This window comes from Nyctereutes procyonoides, unplaced genomic scaffold, assembly GCF_905146905.1.
Source record: "Nyctereutes procyonoides isolate TBG_1078 unplaced genomic scaffold, NYPRO_anot_genome, whole genome shotgun sequence".
NCBI classification, from domain to species: Eukaryota; Metazoa; Chordata; class Mammalia; order Carnivora; family Canidae; genus Nyctereutes; species Nyctereutes procyonoides.
In genome coordinates, this window is record NW_026575141.1 from 5,120,463 (window position 1) to 5,142,394 (window position 21,932).

A 21,932-nucleotide genomic window follows, 5' to 3' on the forward strand; every position below is an offset into this window, starting at 1 on the left:
CTCAGAAGGAACTCAGCTCTGATGACACCTTGATTTTTTGCCCAGTGAGACCCATTTCCGATTTCTGACTTCCAGAACTGTAAGATAACAAATTTGTATTGTTTTAAACTTGTGGTAATTTGTTACAGCAGCAATAGAAAACAAATTCAGAGGGAATCAGAATTTCATTGAGCATTTGCACTCTTGGACTCAAGTCCTTGTTTAAATAGTAGGGCCCACAGAACTAGCAGTATCTTTCTTGCCACCTCGCCCCAGCCATATTTTCACCATCCTTCAGGCCTTTCTCTCCACTTCTGCCACTCCAGCCTGATTTCCGACACCCCAAGAATTTTCTTCCATTCACCCACCTTTGAGCCCTAGATTTGATAGGTGTTCTAAGATCCTAGTGTTAATCCTACCATATGTTAGAGACTAGAGTCATTAGAAACAGAAATCTAGGGAGTAAAAGAAAATGAAACATGAAATAACAATGAGAAACCATTTTAAAAATTGGGGTATTTTCTCTCCCAGCATCAGGCCAAGGAGAAAGAATGCTAAAGAGAAACTGAGAACCAGAGACAATGAGAAATGAATCTAGCTGGGAACGATGAACTGCAATATAAGCTTCTGAACTTTTGCTAAAGACCCTGTAAGGCCTGAGACTTGGGCAGAAATTCCTGACCCTTTTGTCCCAAGTCCAGAGCGCTAGATGCTGAAAGACCTAAGTAAAAGGGTAGTTTGGAGTTGAAGCAGTCTGGATTTGGATCGTGGTTCTGCGGACCACCGCTCCTGTTCTCATCACAAGAGGCCCCAAAGAAGCCCCTTGCCAGGTGAGCTCCTTAATGCCGGTGAACCGGGAAAGTGCGTCACCCCAGCTCCTAACCCAAACCACTGTTCGCGTCACCAATAAAAGAAACAGTATAAAATGCTTTATAAAATGTGTCCTCGACACAGAGAAAGCGCGCTTTTTGACCCTCTCGCAGAATAAGAGGCCCTTACTTCTAATTTTTTATTTGTGACGATTTTTTCTTTCCGTTGTGTCACTAGCTGGAGCTAAACATTGGCTGGGGCCCCAGGCGGCTGCTGGAAAGGCGCCCTCCCAGGAGCAGAAGGCTCGTTCAGAAGAACGGGGGGCGGGGAGACAACTCGCGACTCGGGCCCTCCTGCGCCGGGAGGGATTCCTTCGAGCCTTTTCTCCCGCCAGGCCGAAGCTCCTAGCCTGCGCCCCCGACAGCCGAGGGCGGCGAGGAGACTCCGGGGAACGCTCACAGCGGGGCGCGGCCCGCCGCCCGGGACCGGCCGCCGGCAACCGAGCTCGCAGCTCCTCCCGGCGGGGGGCGGAGGCGCCAGCTCCGGCCGCCGCGGAGGCGGGGACCACCCACCGCGCCGCGCGGCCCCGCTCCCGCCGCGCCCCGCCCCGCCCCCGCCGCGCCCGCCCCGCCCGCCCCGGCCTCCGGGCTCCGGGCTCCGGGCTCCGGGCTCCGGGCTCGACGCCCTCGCACGCTTCTCGCGGCGTGACGGAGCCCCGCGCCCCGCTGGAAATTTTCCCTGAGTACTCCCCAAGTACTGCGGGCGGCGGTGGGGCTCCTTCGGATCAACACGGAGGAGGGGGCTGGGGGCCCCAGACTGGGAGTGAAGAGATGGCCCTCCTCCTCCTCCCCGCCCCGGTGGGGTGTGCTAAGACTCTGATTTCCAGCTGCATCCTCACCTACCCCCGTTCTAAAAGTTGTGGGCGGCCAATTTTAATTCAGTTTAGTTTGGGGGAAAAAATTAACGTCAGGTTTTGGGATAAAATTACGCTGTTCCCAGATCGGAACTAGGAACCTTTCGCCCTAATTGAGACCAGAGGGGGCGGGGTTGTGCGAGGGGAGTAGCGCATCTGGTTGAGGGAAATAGGGGCGAGGGACGGGGCCCGGGAGGTCCTGTGGTGTTTAGGGGAGTCTCCAATCCCCACCTGGAGGGAGGGCCCACCCGCTGCGCCTTTCTACCCCTCCCGTTCGAGTTGCCAGAATGGAAAATTCGTGGAGTCCAATTTAGCGCAGGTCAACAAACTTTTATTGCCACTTCTGGCGCCCTGGCCCCAGCAAGATCCCTGTTTCTTACACTGTAGAAATACTGAGCTCTGGTGCGGCGTGATGGGGGCGGGGGTGTTAACCTTGACTCCACAGTACACTGCCAAGGCTAAAGAAACTCCCCTTGCTGGAGAGGGAGGGCCAGAGGGGAGGAATTCACGGGCACAAGTGGCTCAGTCCCACCTCTGCTAGCTGCAGAGTATAAAGACCATGGTTTCAAATCTTTTAAAAAAGGGGTGGAGTGGGGGAGAGGGATGAATTTGGCAGCTCTTGTACCCTTGCCCTTGCTGCCATGTTTCCATGGAAATGAGGGAGGGGCAGGATGTAGCTCACTTTGACTACCTGGGAGGATGGCAGGGCAGCATTTAGTAAACACATCGCCTTCCACTCCTACCCAACACATACAACTGTCCCCAGTCGACCCCAAGCTCACTGCCTGTTCCATTCCCTTCCCTTCTAGAGCTGGTAGCATACCAACTGGACTCCAGGTAGGACTATTAGTGTCCACTCTCCAGCCAGGTCTTGCTGGCAACAGATGGAATCAGAGGATGTCCAGCAGGCTCACTAGCAGCCCAGGGAGAATGCTGGTTGTAGCGCCTCGGTGAAAAGCAGCACCTAGTACCCCCAAGACTCTCTGCAACTACTGTTCCCCAAACATCTCTGCCCAGAAACAGTTTAAAAAAAAAAACATAAAGCCAAGTGTATAAGGTTAAAAATAACTCTAACAATGCTGACGGGCTAGGATGAGGAGAGGAGGAGGTGTGTCCTTCCAAGGCTGGAGCCACCTGTGCACCCTGCCTTCTGCCCGGCTGGAGTTGGCTTCTTTCCACTGGGCTGTCGCTGGGGGACTGGAATCCAGATCTCCATCTGGTGCTGAGAGCTATACCCATTGCTTTTGGTAGATGAGGCTCGCCTGTTGCTATAGTGAGGAGGTGCAGGATGGAATCTTAGTACCATGGGTCAGCTCGGTGCTGCTGGTTGTACAGCTGTAGCTTGATCTGATCTTTGATTTGATTCACGAGGATCTGGGACAGCAGGATTCCTACCAGCTGGGAGAGGCGAGATGGATTGAGCTCTCAGCAAGGAGGGATGTCTTTGTTTTCCCTGACTCAACCTTCCCAGTATGGTCAGCACCATCCCGTCCCCTGCTTCTTTGCAATGTCAGTGCCTGATACCCTAGCTGATCCCCAGGTGCCCTCCCCCAAACAAAGGAGTCTTTGCAGAATTGTAGGACCCACAAGTCTTACAGGGTAAGTTACCTGGGGGATGGCCAGGCCCAGTGCTATACCACCAAGAAAGAAGAGGTTGCTGTGTATCCAGTTGACCAATTTGTCAATACAGCCATTGGTATAGATGACTTTACTAGCTTCCAAGTAGTCAAGGGCCTGCATACCTTGGCCACACATGGTGTTGATCACTGCCTGGGGAAAGAGTTGAAAAGCCAAATGGAACTCCCATTCCCAAACTTTTTATTTTGGGCCCTAGCTGATGGGCTTCCCACCCTTTCTAAACTCCTAAATTGTTAGGGAATATAAGTGGAGGATCCTAACTTGAAAGTTGCTAAGTGCAAGCTTCCTTTCCTCTGGGAGATCTGAGCTCAGTTCTTGCTTTAGAGACTTACACCTTCTGAATCCCCACGTGAACTGCAGGAGTGATAAGTTAACAGAGACATGAGATTGGGGTGGAGAAAAACATCTGACAGTTGTCCTACAAAATTGGCTGGTTAAACTAGTGAATGGGGATTCCCCACTGTGGGTACCCCCACTGTGGGTATCCTAATCAGGAAGTTAACTGAGATTGCTGCCCAGGAGGAAATGAGATGGGACACAGGCTCACCTGATTTGGGGTAGGCAAGCAACAGGAATAAGGCACAGAGCAGCGCTCACGGCTGGGATTGTCTTCTGAACAGTTGAAGTACATGTTCAGGGACCAGTCCTTATAGGAAATCCCTCCACAGCAGCTGAACTGCAACAAAGCCCACCACAGAGGTTAAGGATCACCCACTCCTCACACTGAGGTGACCAGGGGAATTCTTAAAGCAGCCAAAAGTCTGTGGCCGGTTTCCATTTATAAATTCAGGTTGTTTTTAATCACAACCTTACACCTTGAGCTCATGTTTCTCAGTGGCTGTTACCTTTATATATCTTGTTATAATGACCATAGTTGTATATATATTTTGTTTTTCACATTCAACATGAGCTTCTTGAGAGCAGTTTCTTCATAGTATAGAGGCTGCAAAATGAGGTGTTCACAAACAGTAGCTGAAATAATTAAAGGATCAGCCTTGAAAATATTTGTCTTAATGCAGAGAAAATAGAAGAGATTCTTCAATATTATGGGCCCACAGTTACTCCATGAAAGCAGGCAGAATCCAAGTAAGTTGCACCAAGGGAAGGGGAACTCGGTACTGGTCTCAAAAGCACTTTTATTTAAAATTCAACTTTTGATTCGTAGCAGCATGATTCACAACAGCTAAAAGGTGGAAGTTACCCAAGTATGCATCAAGAAATGAGTGAATTAACAAAATGTGATATATACATACAATGGAATGTTAGCCTTAAAAAAGAAGGAAACTTTGACATACCCTACAACATGGGTGAAATCTGAAGACATGCAAAGTGAAATAAGCCACAGAAGGACAAATACTGTATGATTCCATTTATATGAGGTCTCTCGAGTAGTCCAGTTCATAGACAGAAGGTAGACGGTAGTTGTCAGAGGTTGGGGCAGGGGGAAGTTGAGAGTTAGTGTTTAATGGGTAGAGTTTCTTTGGAGGAAGATGAAAAAGTTCTGGAGATGGATGGTGGTGATAGATGTAAACAACGCGAATGTACTTAGTGCCACAGATTTGTATACTTAAAAAGGTTATGGTAAATTTTATGTTATGTGTATTCTAGCACAATTTTTAAAAATGTAACTTTTGAATAGGTAATATTTAAATATTTAAAAGTCTGCCCATTTTCTTATCCCCCTATAAGTAACCACTTAGTAATCCCTCTATGGGAAACCACGTAGTTTCTATATGTCCTTGTAGATTCCTTTTGCAAATATGAATACATATTCTTTCCTCCTTTGTTTACACCTATGGTAGATTACTATAGATACTACTGTTCTGTCCTCTTTTTTCTTTTTAAAAATTTTATTTTTATTTATTCATGAGAGACACACATAGAGAGAGAGAAAGGCAGAGACACAGGCAGAGGGAGAAGCAGGTTCCATGCAGGGAAACTGATGTGGGACTTGATCCTGGGTCTCCAGGATCAGGCCCTGGGCTGAAGGCGGCACTAAACCACTGAGCCACCAGGCTGTCCCTGTTCTGTTCTCTTAAAAGTACTTTTAAAGCACTCTGCTATGTATGGTTTCTTGCCAAACCTTCTTCCAAAATCCATTACCTGGCAGGTAATGAAGAAGCCTTAGGCCTGAAGGGTGAGGTATCTCTTGGGATGGCATTAACTTTTGCCTACAGCCTCTCAGACCACAGCTGACCTCCCCCCACTCCTAGGCCATACCTTTTTCTGGCCAAAATCAATGAGGTTCTGTAGATCCAAGTCATCTCGGTAGTGCACAATGGCATTATTGATGATCTCACTCACTTTCCCTCGTGCCTGCCAGAGACATGAGTACAGAATCAGAACACAGGACTAATTCCTAACCTGCTCCTCCATTCAGTAATAACAGTAGACAGTGGGCAGCCTTCTTAATTTAAGTCAGTCTTGAAATCAGAACCAGGTCCTAGGTTGATGGCTTATTCTGAAGCTCATCTATCCCTGGGCCCTCAGGTACCAGTAGGCAAGAGAAACACAGGGCCTGCTGTTGCCTCTTCTCAGAGCCATATTTTGAGATAACAAATGCAAGATTTATTTACCTCTGAACACTATTACCATAAAATACTTACTGATGGAAAGCAGAGAATCTAATACATGCATATTTTAGTAGAAAAGTGCTTACAAAGCTGAGACACTGCCCTCTAGTGGACATAATGGAACTGCATCTCTTTACAGCCCAAACATCATTTTAGTATTTTACTAAACCAGGACTGGGACATTCTGAATGAACTCAGTGGCTCCCCATTTCCTAGTTTCCATCATGCTTTTTTCCCTTCTTGCTCTGCTACTTTTATCTTTTCTTTTTTTAGTAATTTTTTAAAGATTTTATTTATTTATTTATTCATGAGAAACAGAGAGAGAGAGAGAGAGAGAGAGAGAGAGAGAGAGAGGCAGAGACACAGGCAGAGGGAGAAGCAGGCTCCATGCAAGGAGCCTGATGTGGGACTTGATCCCAGGTCCCCAGGATCACACCCCGGGCCGCAGGTGGCGCTAAACCGCTGTGCCACCAGGGCTGCCCCTGCTACTCTTCTCCAAGTTTCTTATCTATAGCCCAATATGACCTCTGGCAATCATTTGCCCTTTGAGAAAGGAAGTCTGGTTTTTAGCCAAAAGGACTGTCACTAAAAAGCAGATCACTTCCAGATATGGTGAGCACTGCTCAAAATCTCATTTACTTTTCCCCTTCCCTCCTTCTGTTTATCACAATAAGCAATCTTTAGAATAAATAAAAGTTTCTTCATATTGTCTATGGTCTACTTGATAATTGTGTTTTACCCAATAATTTGCCATTCAAGTTTGCAGATTATTTTAACTTGGTGTTCATAGAATTTACTTTCCTATTGGCCTCTCAGACTGTCAGAGGAAAACAGCTCACAATCTGGAAATTCTCTTTAACTATGGTGACTTTAAAGGCCATTCATTCATCCCTAAGGAGAATTTTTCAAAGGTTGATGCTTCTCAGGGAAAGGAGCACTATGGTTAATTAATTGGGCTAAGCACAGGCAGTAACATTCTCTTCCTCCCTCTGGTTCACACCTGAGGAGGGCCCCTGGCTCCCAACGCTACCTTGTCGGAGAAGACGAAGCCCAGGATCCCTGCAGCCAGCTGTAGCAGGAACACGATGGTGAGGCAGAGTGAGAACTGTGGACAGCAGGTAAGAAAATGAGACAGTGATTACTGGGCTGGGCTGTAGCCCCTCCCAGAGCCATGGGGGGTACTGGATACTGGGGGGCTATGGGGTACTTCTCCCAGATGCCCCACCCATGATAAAGGCCTCTGCCTCTCCCATGCTATCTTGAGGGTGGCCACCCTGTGCTGAGTCATCTGGGTCAAGCTCTACAGTGGGAAGCAGACAGCACAGGCTTTGAAGGAAGGGTGGGACAGAGGAAACTGAAAGGTTGTAAGAAAGGCATCAGGAGCCTGGGAGGCATATGGAGGAGGCCAGGGTCTTTCTGGGGCCCCTGACCACTCACCGTCTGTAGGAGGCAGATGTTCTCACGAAGGGATCCAATACAGCCGCAGAAGGTGAGCAGGAACATGAGAATGCCTACCACAATCAGCAGGATGGCAGGGTCCACTGCCACGCAGGCCAGGGCTGCTTCTGGGGGAGGGGCTGCCTCTCAGTCTGAGCCTGGTGCTGACTGAGAGTGAAACCCAGGGACGAGGTGGGGGGTACCCCTCAAACCTGTTCTCTGCTGGGGGAATCTCTGGTATGGTTGGATGGTGGTTACGGGGAGGCAGTACTCCTCTCCCGTGGGGAGAATAAAAAGGGCCCAGATGGGTTTGTGACAGTTAATTTGAGGAGCTAACAAAGTAAGAGCCTTTATTCCTAAGCTTAAGAGAGGAGGAACCACTTTCGCTCCAGAAAAGAATTAGAATGGCATTAGGCTCCCAGTTTTGCAGATTCCGTTTCCTGGAGACTCTGTGCAGTAGAACAGGAATGGAGGTTGAGTTACTTCAGGACAGGGTGAGGAGGCGGGGCTGAGGCCTCTGATTACTCTCTTTTCCCAGAGGCCTACCCTCTTTCCTAGACATTTCCTAAGCCTACAATGCAGGCAGATCTTGGAAGATTCATGGGAGCTAAGGGAAATTCTGGTGAACCGGCATAGGTGGCCTGATGCCTTGGAGTAGGGTACTGTGATCAGGCTAGAAGGCAGCTGTCCTCTTTAGCCCCATTGCTTACATGGGAAAGCATAGTAGAGGGTCAGGGCTGAAGGAGGCAGAGGAAGGTGCTTGGCAAGAGTCCTGGGGGGACAGAGGAGGATCTGTAGCTCACCTGCATGCTTCATCAGCCGAGCATAGACTCCCACAGCCATCATCACCATGGAAATCACCTGTGGACACAGGGAATGAGGCAGACTCTGAGATTTAAGAAACCAGAGAGCCTCCTTTTAGTTACCTTAAGGAAGAGCAGGAGGAAGATGACTTTCCCAGGAGCCAGAGATGAGCATCTCTGTCCTCCCAAGAGATAACAGTTGATAGCATCTGTCTGCTTTGCTTCCAAGAAAAGCTTCCAAGAAAAGCTTTTACCAAGATGATCTCATTTGATCCCTACGATACAGTTTTCTCGTGGGGCAGTTATTTCCCCCATTTTACAGATGAGGAAATTAAGGCAATGCAAGGTTACTAACAATGGTTAAGAATGTGGGCTTTGGAACCAGTCAAACCTGGGCTTCTGCTAGACAAATCTCTGAGCCTCAGAGATTTTATCTGTGCCTTTTGGATCTGAAGATGGGAATTTAAAACAACTACATCTAATAACACTACTGTGAAATTAGATAAGATAATGTATGGAAAGCATTTAACACAATGCCAGACAATAAATATTATCTATCATTATTTTTTTATTATCTATCATTATTAATAGTTAACCTGTCCAGGGGCACAAGTTTTGAATTTGAATCCAATTACATCAAAGGGCAGGGTTGGTTCTTTTTTTTTTTTAAGATTTTTTTTATTCATTTGAGAGAGAGAGTGCATGAACACACAGAGGGGAGTGGGGCAGATGGAGAGGGAGAAGCAGACTCCCCACTGAGCAGGGAGCCTAACATGGGGCTTGGGGCTTGATTCAGGACCCTGGGATCATGACCAGAGCCTAAACCAGATACCCAACCCACTGAGCCACCCAGGTGTCCCCAAAGGGTAGGTTTTAAAGCTGAAGCAGGCCTGAGTAGATGCATCCTCCTGGGTCTCTAACTCTTTTGGGGATCAAAATGGAGTCAAATGGAAGAATGCACATGCCTATCAATGTGAAAGAATGCATGCATGAATGCATGTATGTAAAATACCAAGCTGCCTTGGCAAAGGAGCCTTTATCTTTATAAACCTGGATTCCAGTGTGGTGCAAAAGGTTTAGATACTTCAAACTTCCTGGCTTCTCCCTGAGAGAATAAACCCATCAGAGACTACCAGCAATCCCCAAAGGGGCCTTTTCTGCACCCCCACCTCCACCCCAGGCCTCCAGGAGTGCAGGGCAGCCCAGTGTGCACATCTCTTGGCTACTCTTTCTTTGTGCCCAGTCCCCAGGCTGGTGCTAAGCAGCCGCTGGTTGTCACCATGGCAATAGCTGAGGCCAAGCTCTGGCTGGAGGGAGTTCTCAGCAGCAGGGACTTGACCAACTCAGTGGGGAAGAAGATGGCTGGCTAGACTCCACTGATCTACAAGACAGAGACTAGTTGGAAAGAGCCATCTTGGGGCTTTGGTGGGAGAAGGGACTAGGGCCCCTGAAGAAGTAATAGGGTCAGAGCAATCCCTCGGCAGAAAGACATTTTTCCTTAGTGGCCTCTGCCTTCTGGTGCATTTAGCAGTAAATGGAAACCCTTATCTAAAAGCATATCTTTCAGGACTCTTCTCTGGCTATGTACACAGCCTTGCCCCCCAATCATTTGACACTGCCTCTGACTCAGAGCCAGATGTGTTATCTGCTGGCTGTTATGCTCTTTGTCCAGGAGAGAGGGAGCTGCTTGAAGAGCTGTTGAGACGGGCTGGAGGTGCCAGCTGGCTTGCTGTCTCCCCGGCACAACCAGGTTGAGGGAGCAAGGGGGAGTGGGTGGGAGGCAAGGAAACCATACAACAGAGATCCCCGTCATCCCCAAGGCCTGTAGACTCAGCCCTTTGCCAGAGTGACTGAGCACCTTGGCCTCCCCTTTAAAACTCCTCACAGCCAATTAATGGTTCTGAGTATCCTTTTACTGATGCATTTATTTTTAAACTTTTTAAAAAGATTTATTTATTTATTTATTTATTTATTTATTTATTCATTCATTCATTCATTCATTCATTCATTCATGAGAGACACACAGAGAGAGGCAGAGACATAGGCAGAGAGAAAAGGAAGCTCCCTGCAGGAGCCCAATGTGGGACTTGATCCCGGAACTCCGGGATCACACCCTAAGCCGAAGGCAGACGCTCAACCACTGAGCCATCCAGGCATCCCTTACTGATACATCTAAAGACATATATCTGTTCTTTATTTCTGTTGTTCCCAGGCTCCTCACTGTTTTTGCACATGTTAAATTTTCACTAGGATGTATAACTTCCCACAGAGATGGTCTCTGATTAAATCCTAACACAACTAAAACAAGAAAGAGAAAGTAAAGAGATGCCACGTATTACGGTAACTTAATTCCATGTATGGGCCTGTATTACAGCAGTTGCTGTGTCCTTATCTGTGATAGGTAGAACAGTGTCCCCTCAAAGATGTCCTGTCCTAACTCCTGGAACCTGTGAATATGTCACCTTCCATAGCCACAGGGGCTTTGCAAATGTGATTAAGGATCTTGTGATAGGGAGATTATCCTGGCGGGCCTTAGAAAAGGGAGGCAAGAAGGTCAGTCAGAGAAGGAGATAGGTACAACAACGACAACGGAAGCACAGGTTGGAGTGGGGTAGTGCCATGAGCCAAGGAAGATGGGAAGCCTCTAAAAGCTGAAGAAGGCACAAATAGATGCTCCTCTAGAGCCTCCAGAAGGGACCATCCCTGCTGATACCTTGATTTTACCCAGTGAGACCCATTTTGGAATTCTGACCCCCAGAACCTAAGACAATTAATCTGTGTTGTATTAAGCTATGGATTGTGTGGTAATTGATTACAGCTACAATAGAAAACTGACACACTGTCCAGATTCAATTCATCAGCTGCTATGCACAAGGTACTCTGAAGACTGCAAAGATGAGTGAGATGCGGTCCCTGCCCTTGAGGAGATCTGTAGGTTATATGGGAGAGGGCAAGAACATCTATAGCCCATACTTCCCAAACTTGGGGATCATTAGAATGGGAGGGAAGGCAGGGAGAGAACTTAAAACTGTGAATGCCTAGGCTGCACCCCAAACCACATATTTCAAAATCTCTGATGTTAGAACCCAAGCGAAAGTATTTCTGAATGCTTTCCTGGTGATTCCAATGTGTAGCCAAGTTTGAGAATCACAAGCCTAATGCATACTCAGCCAGGGATATAGAGCAGCAGGTGCACGTTACATTAAAATCGAGATTAAGACTTTAGTATTATCATAAATATTTAACGTGGTCATTAATGACACTGGTTACCTGGAGCTTACTAGTGAACTCTAAAATTCAGAATTTCTATCACTGACCTGTTTCTTCATCCTGGATTCACAGCTTGCCCTTTTACACTCCTATTCCTGCCCACATCTCCCACCCTGAATTCCTCAAAGCTCCTGCTGTCCCAAAGTTAATGCTGCTGCCGTTAATAGCACAGCATTTCAGAGCTGACTAGAACCTTAGAAATGAGCTCGGCCACTCACCTCTTTTTATAGATGAGGCCCAAAGAGAACAGTGATACTTTACCAAGTGTACATGGGTGCAGAGGAAACATCTGGATGAAACCCAGTTTCCAGTCTCAGTCTGGAACTCTTTTTCCTATACCAGGCTTTGGCACAAAATCCTTATAGCACCCTGCAATATTGCCAATGACCTCCTTGACCTCCTTTCATGATGAGGATAGAGATAAAGACGCTTCTTAGAATGGCTTTTCATATTCTGGCTAGAATGAAGCCTCACTGGAAATTTTTAAAAGCTAGACACAGTTTTTAAAATAGCTGAGTCTAGTGAAAGGCATGTTCCTGAAGAGCTGTCAATCAAATTATATAAAATAACTTGCACGCACCAATACCTTTATCCTTATAGGAGGTGAGTAATCACCTTATAATGAAAATAGCCATCCCCTGGGCTCCTTGGGAAAATGGTTGAATCCACGACTGGAGCAGGAGATACGCAAGATAAAAGCCTGGAGTATCTCATGGTGCCAGAAAGTAAGGAAATGCTCAAAAACACCTCCCCGCCCCCCCCCCAACTGATATGGGTATGCCAAAGAGACATCAAAATAAGAAAGTATGAAATTATTACCCCAAACATAAAATAAATATCCATGAGTCCATATTGATAAAAAGGACTTAAATTTTAAAAAGGGAGGGCACCTGGGTGGCTTGATGGTTGAGCATCTGCCTTTGGCTCAGGTTGTGATCCTGGGGTCCTGGGATCGAGTCCTGCATTGGGCTCCCTGCAGGGAACCTGCTTCTCCCTCTATGCCTCCGCTTCTCTTTCTGTGTCTCTCATGAATAAATAAATAAAATCTTTAAAAAAAAAAAACAGGACTTGAATAGATAAATGAGGGAGAAAAGACAAATCTCTGATGCACAAGAATTCCAAATAATTTGTATATAGATGCTATACTCTCAAGGAGGGGGAAGCACAACCTCCTACTTCCATGTGGGCTGCCCATAGTGACGTCTTTCCAAAGGACACAGTCTGGAAGAGGGGGACACAGGCTAACTTTACAGTGGAGAAACCTGGCAAACACAACCTCAGCCAGGTGAGTCAGGTCAGCACCAACAGGAGTATATCATAGGCATATGATATGATGTGGTGAAAATAATACTTCACTCCTACTTCTTTCCCCTGAAAACACATAGCCCGGATATAACCATGAAAAAACCATTAGACAAGTTTCAGTACAAGGACATTCTACAAAATAACTGACCAGTACTCCTCAAAACTGTTAAATCAATCTTTCTTTCTTTCTTTCTTTCTTTCTTTCTTTCTTTCTTTCTTTCTTTCTTTCTTTCTTTCTTTCTTTTTTTTAGAGGGGGTAGGCGCAGAGAGACCATCTCAAGCAAGCTCCTCAAACAGCCCGAGCCCAATGAGGGGTTCCATCCTGGGAACCCAGAGATCATGACCTCAGCTGAAATCAAGAGTCAGATGCTTAACTGGGTGAGCCACCCAGGTGCCCCCCAAACCAAGGAAATTCTTTTTTTTAAAGATTTTATTTATTTATTCATGATAGTCACACAGAGAAAGACAGAGAGGCAGAGACACAGGCAGAGGGAGAAGCAGGCTCCATGCAGGGAGCCCGACGTGGGATTCGATCCCGGGTCTCCAGGATCGCGCCCCAGGCCAAAGGCAGGCGCCAAACCGCTGCGCCACCCAGGGAATCCCCCAAACCATGGAAATTCTAAGAAACTGCCACAGCCAACAAAAACCTAAGGAGACATGACAACTAAATGAAATTTGGTATCCTGGATGCATGCTGGAACCCAAAAAGGGTGTTTAGTGAAAACTGAGGAGATCTGAATAAAATATAGACCTCAGTGATAATGATAATACCATTAATTGTCACAAATGTATACTCGTGTCACGAATGTCATGCTCATGTCAGATATTAAGAGGAACTGTATGTGGGGTATATGGGAACTCTGAACTATCTTCTCAATCTTTCTGTAAAACTAAAACTGTTCTAAAAAATATAACCTATTAAAGAACAGCCACTCCCAATTTGTTAAGTTTTAGTTGGTTAGTAAATCCACATTCTTTTAATATCAGTTTTTCCTAAACTGGGATTCACTTGTATGCAATTTCACAAACTTTAATCAGGGGGGTTTGCCTCTATACCAAAGTATAAGGCAATGGATCTTAAAACTGTTCAGATATCAGAGCACCAGGAAGCCACAATGCTCTGTTAGTATAACCTATACAATTTTGACATATTAAATTCTTTTCTTGGGATGCCTGGGTAGCTCAGTGGTTGAGCGTCTGCCTTTGGCTCAGGGTGTGATCCCGGGTCCGGGGAGTAGTCACACATCAGGCTCCCTGCATGGAGCATGCTTCTTCCTCTGCCTATGTCTCTGCCTCTCTCTGTGTGTGTCTCTCAGGAATAAATAAATAAAATCTTTAAAAAAATTTCTTAAACTTTAATATGCAATTGCTGCTATCTAATTTATAGTCCCTATTTACCTTTTCCCAGTTCTCCCAATAGTGTTTTTTTAAACTTTTTTTTCTCCTTTTTTACTGATCCAGGATCATGCATTTAGTGATCTTGAGTGATCAAGTCTCCTTTGGCCTGGAAGAGTTTTGCAGATTTTTTCTTTTTTCTTTTCTTTGTTTTTGGTCTTTCAAGACACTAACTTTTTAAATTAAAAAAAAAAAAAATGTTTAGGGCAGCCCCAGTGGCTTAGTGGTTTAGCGCCACCTTTGGCCCCGGGGTGTGATCCTGGAGACCCAGGATCGAGTCCGGCGTCGGGCTCCCTACATGGAGCCTGCGTCTCCCTCTGTCTGTGTCTCTGCCTCTCTCTCTCTGTGTGTCTCTCAGGAGTAAATAAATAAATAAAATCTTTAAAACAAAAAGATTGTATTTATTTATTTGACAGAGAGAGAGAGATAGAGCACAAGCAGGGTGAGTGGGAGAAGCAGTCTCAGTCTTCTGCTGAGACCGAAGACAGAAATATTACACAGATAATGTTGTGTCCTGTGAGGAAGCACAACATATTAATTTCTATCATAGAAATAAAGAACAATATACTGAGCAATGACAAAGCTGTTAAACATATGTTTCTACATATCATAAAACAATAATACATAAAAAAACAATAATACAGGCACTACTCTAAATAGTTTCCTAGTTTTCCATAATATTTGGTTGCTCCTTATCCTCTTCACTTTGCCTTCTGCTAACACTTGCAGACAGATAAGCAGCCACAAATACTAAAGTTCATGGTAGAAAATAGAAAATGCAGAAAATTCTCTGCATTATTTGAGGTCTTTTCTTACAAATTGCAGAAAGACAGCCATGATTTGATGTTTGTGAGAAAAACCCTTATTCTAGCCCCTGGGACACTCATTGCTTTACAGCCATTATAATGCACTAAGGGAAGAAAGGCTATAGGGCTCCAAGATGAAACTCTGAACAAGAATTCTTCTGGCTCTAGTTCCCAAATGCCAATAATTACAAGGCAAATTAGCTCTTGGAGTCCACTTGGACTGTACCTTAAGATCAAGGTAGTGTGACAAGCCCTGACAAGTGGACCTGGGGAAGGCCCTCAGAGACAACAGTGGGGTCTCTGTTTCTATGATAGATGTGAAACGTCTCTGTGGACTGTAAAATATATAAAGACATCATTAATTATCACCTCTCTCAGGCTAACAGTAGAAAAGTGAGCAAATGAGATTTGAGGCTGAAGGAAGTCAGGCCCAAGGTTAGCCAGCCCTCACCTAGACTCAGTCCTTAGCTACTTGCCAATTGTCAGAAGGAGCACTCCTCCAAACTCCTCCTAGTTTTCCTAGTTTTCCCATCCCTAACAGGTGACCTCTAGGACATATTTCTAGCAATGGTAATAGCTACCCTTGTTGAGTACTAAGGGTCAGGCACTGGGCTAGACACTTTATACCCACGTTTTCATTGCATTCTGACCACAGTCCCAAGAGGGTGTTAGTATTTCCATTTTACCGAACTGATGTTGGGAGAAGTCAAATAACTTTCCCCAGCTCACTCAGACAGTGAGCAGCTAAATGGGACAGGAACCTAAGTTTTCATGTCTCCGGAGACTTGTGACCTGGGCCACATGGCTACCTTCCTCTGTCTGCCTCACAGCAATCCCAGTGCATGTGCATTCATCATGTGAGGTGGGAAGAAGCTGCCTGTAGTCCTCTTGGGGGAGTAGCTGGTAATCTCCAAACTGGACAGGATTCAGGCCGGGTAGGGAGGTGGGGTGGGGAGTAAGAGAGCACCAGGAGGTGGTGGTGCCAGAAGGGCCCAGAGGGAAGTCCCTGGAACATGGCCCTGGAAGGGGAAGACATGGCATCACCACGCAGGGCCCTCCAGCACCTGAGAGAAAGCCCTGGCCTTATCTGTCTCCATATTCTAAAGTCCAGTTTACATGAAGTGTGTGCATTTGTCTCAGAGTCCTCTCCTCTTCTTTGGAATCTATTCCCCTCTTCTTTTGAAGGTGGTGGGGGACAGCTGTGAATAGAATCATTCCCCATAATCCTGGGGAATCAAATCCTTGCCTCTGCCACAGGGACGTTGGATGGGAGGGTTCTGTACCTCTGGTTTCTCAGTCCTCTCTATCCTCATTTCTGGATAAGCCTGCTAGACCTAACACAGGGCCCCCTCTCTCACTGCCCAGGATCTGCATGCACTAGTTCTCACGTGGCCATCCCAGCACCATTGTTCCTGAGTTTCTGAGGTAGCAACTATCTATGTGAAACTGGCTCTTGGCTTTCTCCCTCTGGACTGGATGGAATTGTCCTATTAAGGAAGGAAATCCAAAGAACTCTTCCCTTTCCATTGTCTGGAGCCAACCCTTTAGCTTCTTCTTAGGCCATGGCTTGTTTTGGTTTCCCAAGGTTATAAATGAGGGACAGAAGTCCACAAGGGCTCATAGTAGTATAAACACTCCAACTATGGCCCTGGAGCTCCTAGCCTGACACAGAGTCTGCTATCAAGACTCAGAGAGTTGCTACATGTTTTCTTTTATTCTTTTAAAGGCTTCTTGAAGTTTATGATTTTCTATTCGGTACAAAGCAAAGAAAGCCGTTGAGGAGATAAGAAAGCATGTGAGTGACTTGACAGCATAAGATATGCTTCTTGTATTCATTTTTAGTGTGTGTCTTTTTTTTTTTTAATTAAAAGAATATGACTACTTCACTTATTACAGCCTACCTAGCCTACAGGGAAAGGAGGAGAGTGGGGGCGGGGGGGGGATTGGGCTCTGCCTCCTAATGTACTTAGGTGTGAGTGTGTGTGTGTGTGTGTGTGTGTGTGTATGCTGGGGGTTATGTCAGGTTGTGGAAATGGCCCCTGCCACTCAGGAGCAGTTTTTTCCAGGCTTGATGCCTAGTCATTTCCTCATGGCTTCTAAGCCAGGTTACAACAGGTAGTGGTGCAGGTGCTCTGGGGCATTCGCTGTGCCCTGGGGACTCCAACCCTTACAGTGCTCCTGGAGGTGAGAGTGAATTTCTTAAAGAAGATAACTCACTTGAGGCCTGGATCAGTCTAGGAAAGACCCAGATGGGGATCCACGTGTGCTGCAGTGGAAGTGAAAAAATCTGGGTGCTGTAGATAGGTAATTATGCATGGCCCTGAGAGAGATGTTGGAAGGGGATGGCTCACCTGGCTTGAGGGAGGAGTGCTAAGCCACAGGATGCAGTGCAGAAGAGAACACGGTTGGATTCCCCCCTCCTCCACTAAGAATGCTCAAGGGTCTTTGGTTATGCTGCATCTTGACAGACTAGTCATCATAAGAGAGGGAGGAGTGGCATCATGCTTTCACCAGGTAGGGGCTGTTGCATCATTTGGCATTCAATAAACATTCAGTAAGTATCCACCCTGCCAAATTCAGCTGGGCACTGAGAAGCAAGAAGTGAATAAGGCAGTGTACCCTCAGGGGCCTGAAGTCTAGAGGAGGAGACATAAATAAACACGTAATTGCAGCACAGGTAAGGGATGTGACAATCAAGGTATATATAAGATGCCATGGGAGCCGTGAGGCATGGCCACCAAGAAAGCCTGGGCTGAGTCACAGGGACTGGAGGTCTGAGTTCTGCTTGACTCTAAACCACCCCAACTGCTGCCCTGAATGGAAAATGGGCCAGCAAGGAAGGAGATGGCTGCCATGGGCAGCACTGATAATGCTCCTGCCAGTGTATGTCCATGGCTGATAAAGCATGTACCATGGCACTCCCTTTCTCTCTGCATAGAGCTGTCAGACACAGGGAGGGGAGGACAGCAGGCTACTACTTGACTGAAGAATTGTAACACAACTTTTGGGATCTTGGGGCAACTACTCTGGGTCATGGGATCCCAATAATCAGTAACCCAGCAGCATGATTCTGGGGAGAAAACCAGAACTCCTAGGCAAAAGAAGTGAGATTTGAAACATGAACAGGAGGAATGGGTCCTGCTCCTAAAGAAGCTAGCAGCCTTCTGAGTCAGACAAAATGACCCAAGGGCCAGGGCTGTTAGGACAGCAGCAGGGATAGCCAGTGCCACCACCACCACTGAGTGTGACCCCAGACAACACTGGCTATCTTCCCAATGTGTTCCAGCATAGATACAAACACTGCCCATACACAGCTCCCCCAGCAGCTGGCCAGAACATGCACTCTGCCTGGAGAAGGAGAGGGTCACCAGTGCCATCCATGGGTGCCTCCAGGGTAGAAGAGGGGAATTTGATTGGGATGGTGAGAGCCTGCTGAAAAGACAGTATAGGAACCAGTCCCTGAAGGGTGGTAGGAAGAAAGAGGATCCCTGAGCTGGGGAATCAGCTCCTCATCTCCAACTCTCCTTGTGTGGAATGTACCTCTGTGGCTCTGGCCTTGGGAGAAAAGTGACCCAAAAAGTCCTGGCCTCTGGGAAGGTCAATGTCCTAGGGACACCAGGACTCAGAGAGATGTATCCTTAGATCCAGCTCCAAGTCCTGAAGAAAGAAAACAGTCCCCAAAATGATGCATTCATCTTTAAATAGCTCACAGAGGCAGAAAAAATTTCTCCTTTAGAGGAGAAAGATTAAGGACAGAGAGACAGATATATTGGCTTAGGGTCACACAGTAAGTTGATGCCAGAAAAGAACTAGGCCTCTTGTCCTTCGTTGTGCTATTTCTAGAGCCTCTGACTTTTTATGAGTCCAAAGTAGGGCCAAAAAGGGGCTCTTTTCTAATTTGGGGTGGTGCCAGCTTGGTTAGCCAGGTCCTCCGACCTTGAATGAATCATTTTTACCAAGGTAAATGGGTCTATGGAACCAAACTCTCTCCCTGGCTGCAACCTACCCAAATCATTTGTCTGGTAAAAGAGGGGGATGGAGTAGGGTGGGGAAATCCTAGAAAATGACCGTGAATGCAAGTGTAACAGATGCACCCAGCTGTTGTCGCTGAGGAACATAGATAAGGGTGAAGTGCCAAAGGCTCCAAAGAAGAAGCAGAGTCTTGGCTGACAGAGAAACTCAAAATGAGGATCTGAGGTCCCTAGGATGCTAATGCTGGCTCTGAGGATGGCATGTCATCTGTCAGGATGGCATGTTACTGGCCTGGCACATTCAGTGAGCATGGAGGAGGGTTCACTGGGACTTGCCCCTAGGCTGGGAGTTTCCCTTAGGTCATCCCCCAGCCCCCACAGAGTGGTGGTGAGTTTTTCTTCTGTTCCTCCCTAACCTCCAGCTGAGGCAGAACCTAGACAGTGGGAAGTTGGATTACCTACTAACACCCCAGCTACAGTAGCAGTCATCTGGGCCACGGACTTTCCCGAGAGGCACTGTAGTTCAATAGAAAAACCACCTTACCATCCAACTTGGATAAAACCATTAACAACTTTGTGCTTTAGTTTTCTTGTGTATAAAATGTGGGTGCCAGACAAGATGTCTTCTAGATTCTTTTTTCCAGTTCTAAAACTGAGAATTTGTTAGGAATTCAAACTTCATTTTTCCCAGTACAATGGCTGAGCTCTTATCACCACCCTCTGGGAATTCTCTCATTTGTCCCAACAGGCTAGCACTTATGTACTTTGTGTCTGTTCTTCAAACCACAGCCCCTGTGAACCTTTCCAGCAACTGACTTAGATGCTTGGTCTGTTTCCTGTCTTAGGAAACATATTTTACACTCAAGCTTTCTCCCTCCTGCAAGCCTGAACTTCAGGTCTCAGGCTGAAATGAGCAGGGATAATGGGCACCTGCAGCAGCTGCTCTGGCGTGGCTGGAGCTGGACCAGAAGGGAGGATGGGAGAAGGACGTCTCTATGTCCTCAAACCCAGAGGAGCTCAAAGACTCTATAGGACATGAAACAGGGTTGACCTAGCATCTCATGATCTGGTCCAGCTGGATCCTGGGCTCCAGTAGAATGTTTCTGCCATCTCTGATCATACTGGCCTTAATTTTATGGAGGAGGAAACCAGAGCCTACAGAGGTGAAGTATTGCCCAGGTCAACAAGTGCAGGTTGGAGACGGGAATCCAGGTAGTACCCAGTCCAATATTTTTTTCCACTTTTCCACCCTAATGATAAGATTCCGAAAGGACTGCTGGCCTTTTAGCCCAACACAGGGTCCAATTTAAAGAAGCTGAGGGGATCCCTGGGTGGCGCAGCGGTTTGGCGCCTGCCTTTGGCCCAGGGCGCGATCCTGGAGACCCGGGATCGAATCCCACGTCGGGCTCCTGGTGCATGGAGCCTGCTTCTCCCTCTGCCTGTGTCTCTGCCTCTCTCTCTCTCTCTCTCTCTGTGACTATCATAAATAAATTTGAAAAAAAAATTTAAAGAAGCTGAGGATGAAGACTTGTCAGGCTCCAGGGCATGCATGCAGTCTGGTCCTGAGAAAGGTGGGACAAAGTCTGGGTCAGTGCTGGGAAAGACATCCACATCTGGAGGCCACTGCTGCCCCTCCTCAGCCTTTGAGAGGAGGGAGGCATCAGAGGCCTCCAAAAGGAGAAGATGAAGTCCTTTAATCCATCCTCTCTGAGGTAAAGGGGAGGGCAGGTCTGGGTTTTCCCTCCTTCCTCTTTTTTCTTTGCTTTGGGGCCTCCCAGCCCCCAGGCCCGAAAGTCCCCCAATCATTAACGTACCAGTGGGTCTGCTTTGGGGCAGCAGTAAAACCCTCTACTCCTGAGCAAACCCATTTTTTTTTTTTTTTTTTGCCTGTCACATATCCTCATCCGATGCCCAGAAGATCCCCATATGTCTTGACCGAATCTCTTGCGTTACCCTACCCCGCCCCCCACCACCCAGCATGCCCCTCCGGACGCGGCGCCAGCCTGCTGTCCCTCCCCAGGAGAAATTACCCCGAAGTGTCATCAACCCAGAAAACTAAGCAGTGCGTTCACGACTCTCGCCTGGAACCTGGCATCCCGGGACGCCCCCTCCTCAGCCGGGGGCAGCCCACTGCACCCTCGAGGGGTGCCCTGCACCCCAGGTGCCCCCAAGACCCGCACGACTCACCCAGAAAAGCATGTTGAAGAAGAAGAGCAGGTACTTCACCAGCGGGCTGACGAAGGTGAACTCCTCCCCGTAGGCGGCCGGCGCCCCGGGTCTCCGGGCCATGGCCCCGCCGCCGTCCCCCCGGGGGCCTATCTCCCCGCGGCGGCCGGCCCACCTGCGCGCCCTGCGCCCGGGGGCATGAGCCGCGCCACCGCGGGAGCCCGGGAGGCGGGGGAGCTGCGCCGCGGAGGGAAGCGCCCGAGCCGTGCGTCCGGGAGCAGCGCGGGCCGGGGAACTGCGCCGCCGCCGGAGCCGCCGGGAGCCGCGGGAGCCGCGGGAGCCGCGGCGGGCAGCGTGAGCGGCGGAGACTCCGCGGCGGCGGCAGGACCAGCCTGGCCCGCCCGGCTCCCAGGAAACCGGGCCCGCCCCCGGCCGCCCATTGGCGCGGCTGCCGAAGCCTGACTTCCCATTGGTCGGTCGCTGATGTCACTAAGCGTCCAGCCGTCCCTCTCCTCCGAGGGGCGGGGGAGACACCTGTTCCGTGAGGGACAACTTGTTAAAGGGTCAGTGGTTCTGCCGCCTCCCCCGAAAGGGAAGCATCCAGGCAGCAGCTGCTCCGGGGAAGAGGGATGAGCTGGAATGCACACCGCGTCGCACGCGCGCGGCCTCCACCCGACTGCAGCACACAGATGCAAACCCACATACATTAAAATCAACAAGTACGGACGTCGTGTGATCAGCAATGCGCCGAAGGCTGTGGGAATCCGGGAGAATGGAGATAATCCCTCCCCCCGGGGGGGGGGGCGACAATAAAATCAGGGAGCCAGAACCAACCTACATGTAACAATCAGAAAATACTGAAGGGT

General features: G+C 47.9%; 1 protein-coding gene across 1 annotated transcript; it reads right to left on the reverse strand.

Moving 5' to 3' along the window:
• Positions 1–2,011: 2,011 nt before the first annotated feature.
• TSPAN33 (tetraspanin 33) lies at positions 2,012–21,432 on the reverse strand. The gene is made up of 8 exons (XM_055307449.1): positions 21,088–21,432; positions 8,154–8,211; positions 7,351–7,478; positions 6,944–7,018; positions 5,561–5,656; positions 3,888–4,016; positions 3,311–3,472; positions 2,012–3,100 (listed from the first exon to the last, which is right to left on the reverse strand). Exons 1-8 carry the CDS (start codon positions 21,187–21,189, stop codon positions 2,999–3,001), a joined length of 852 nt encoding a protein of 283 aa, XP_055163424.1. The 5' UTR covers positions 21,190–21,432; the 3' UTR covers positions 2,012–2,998.
• Between the last annotated feature and the right edge of the window lie 500 nt (positions 21,433–21,932).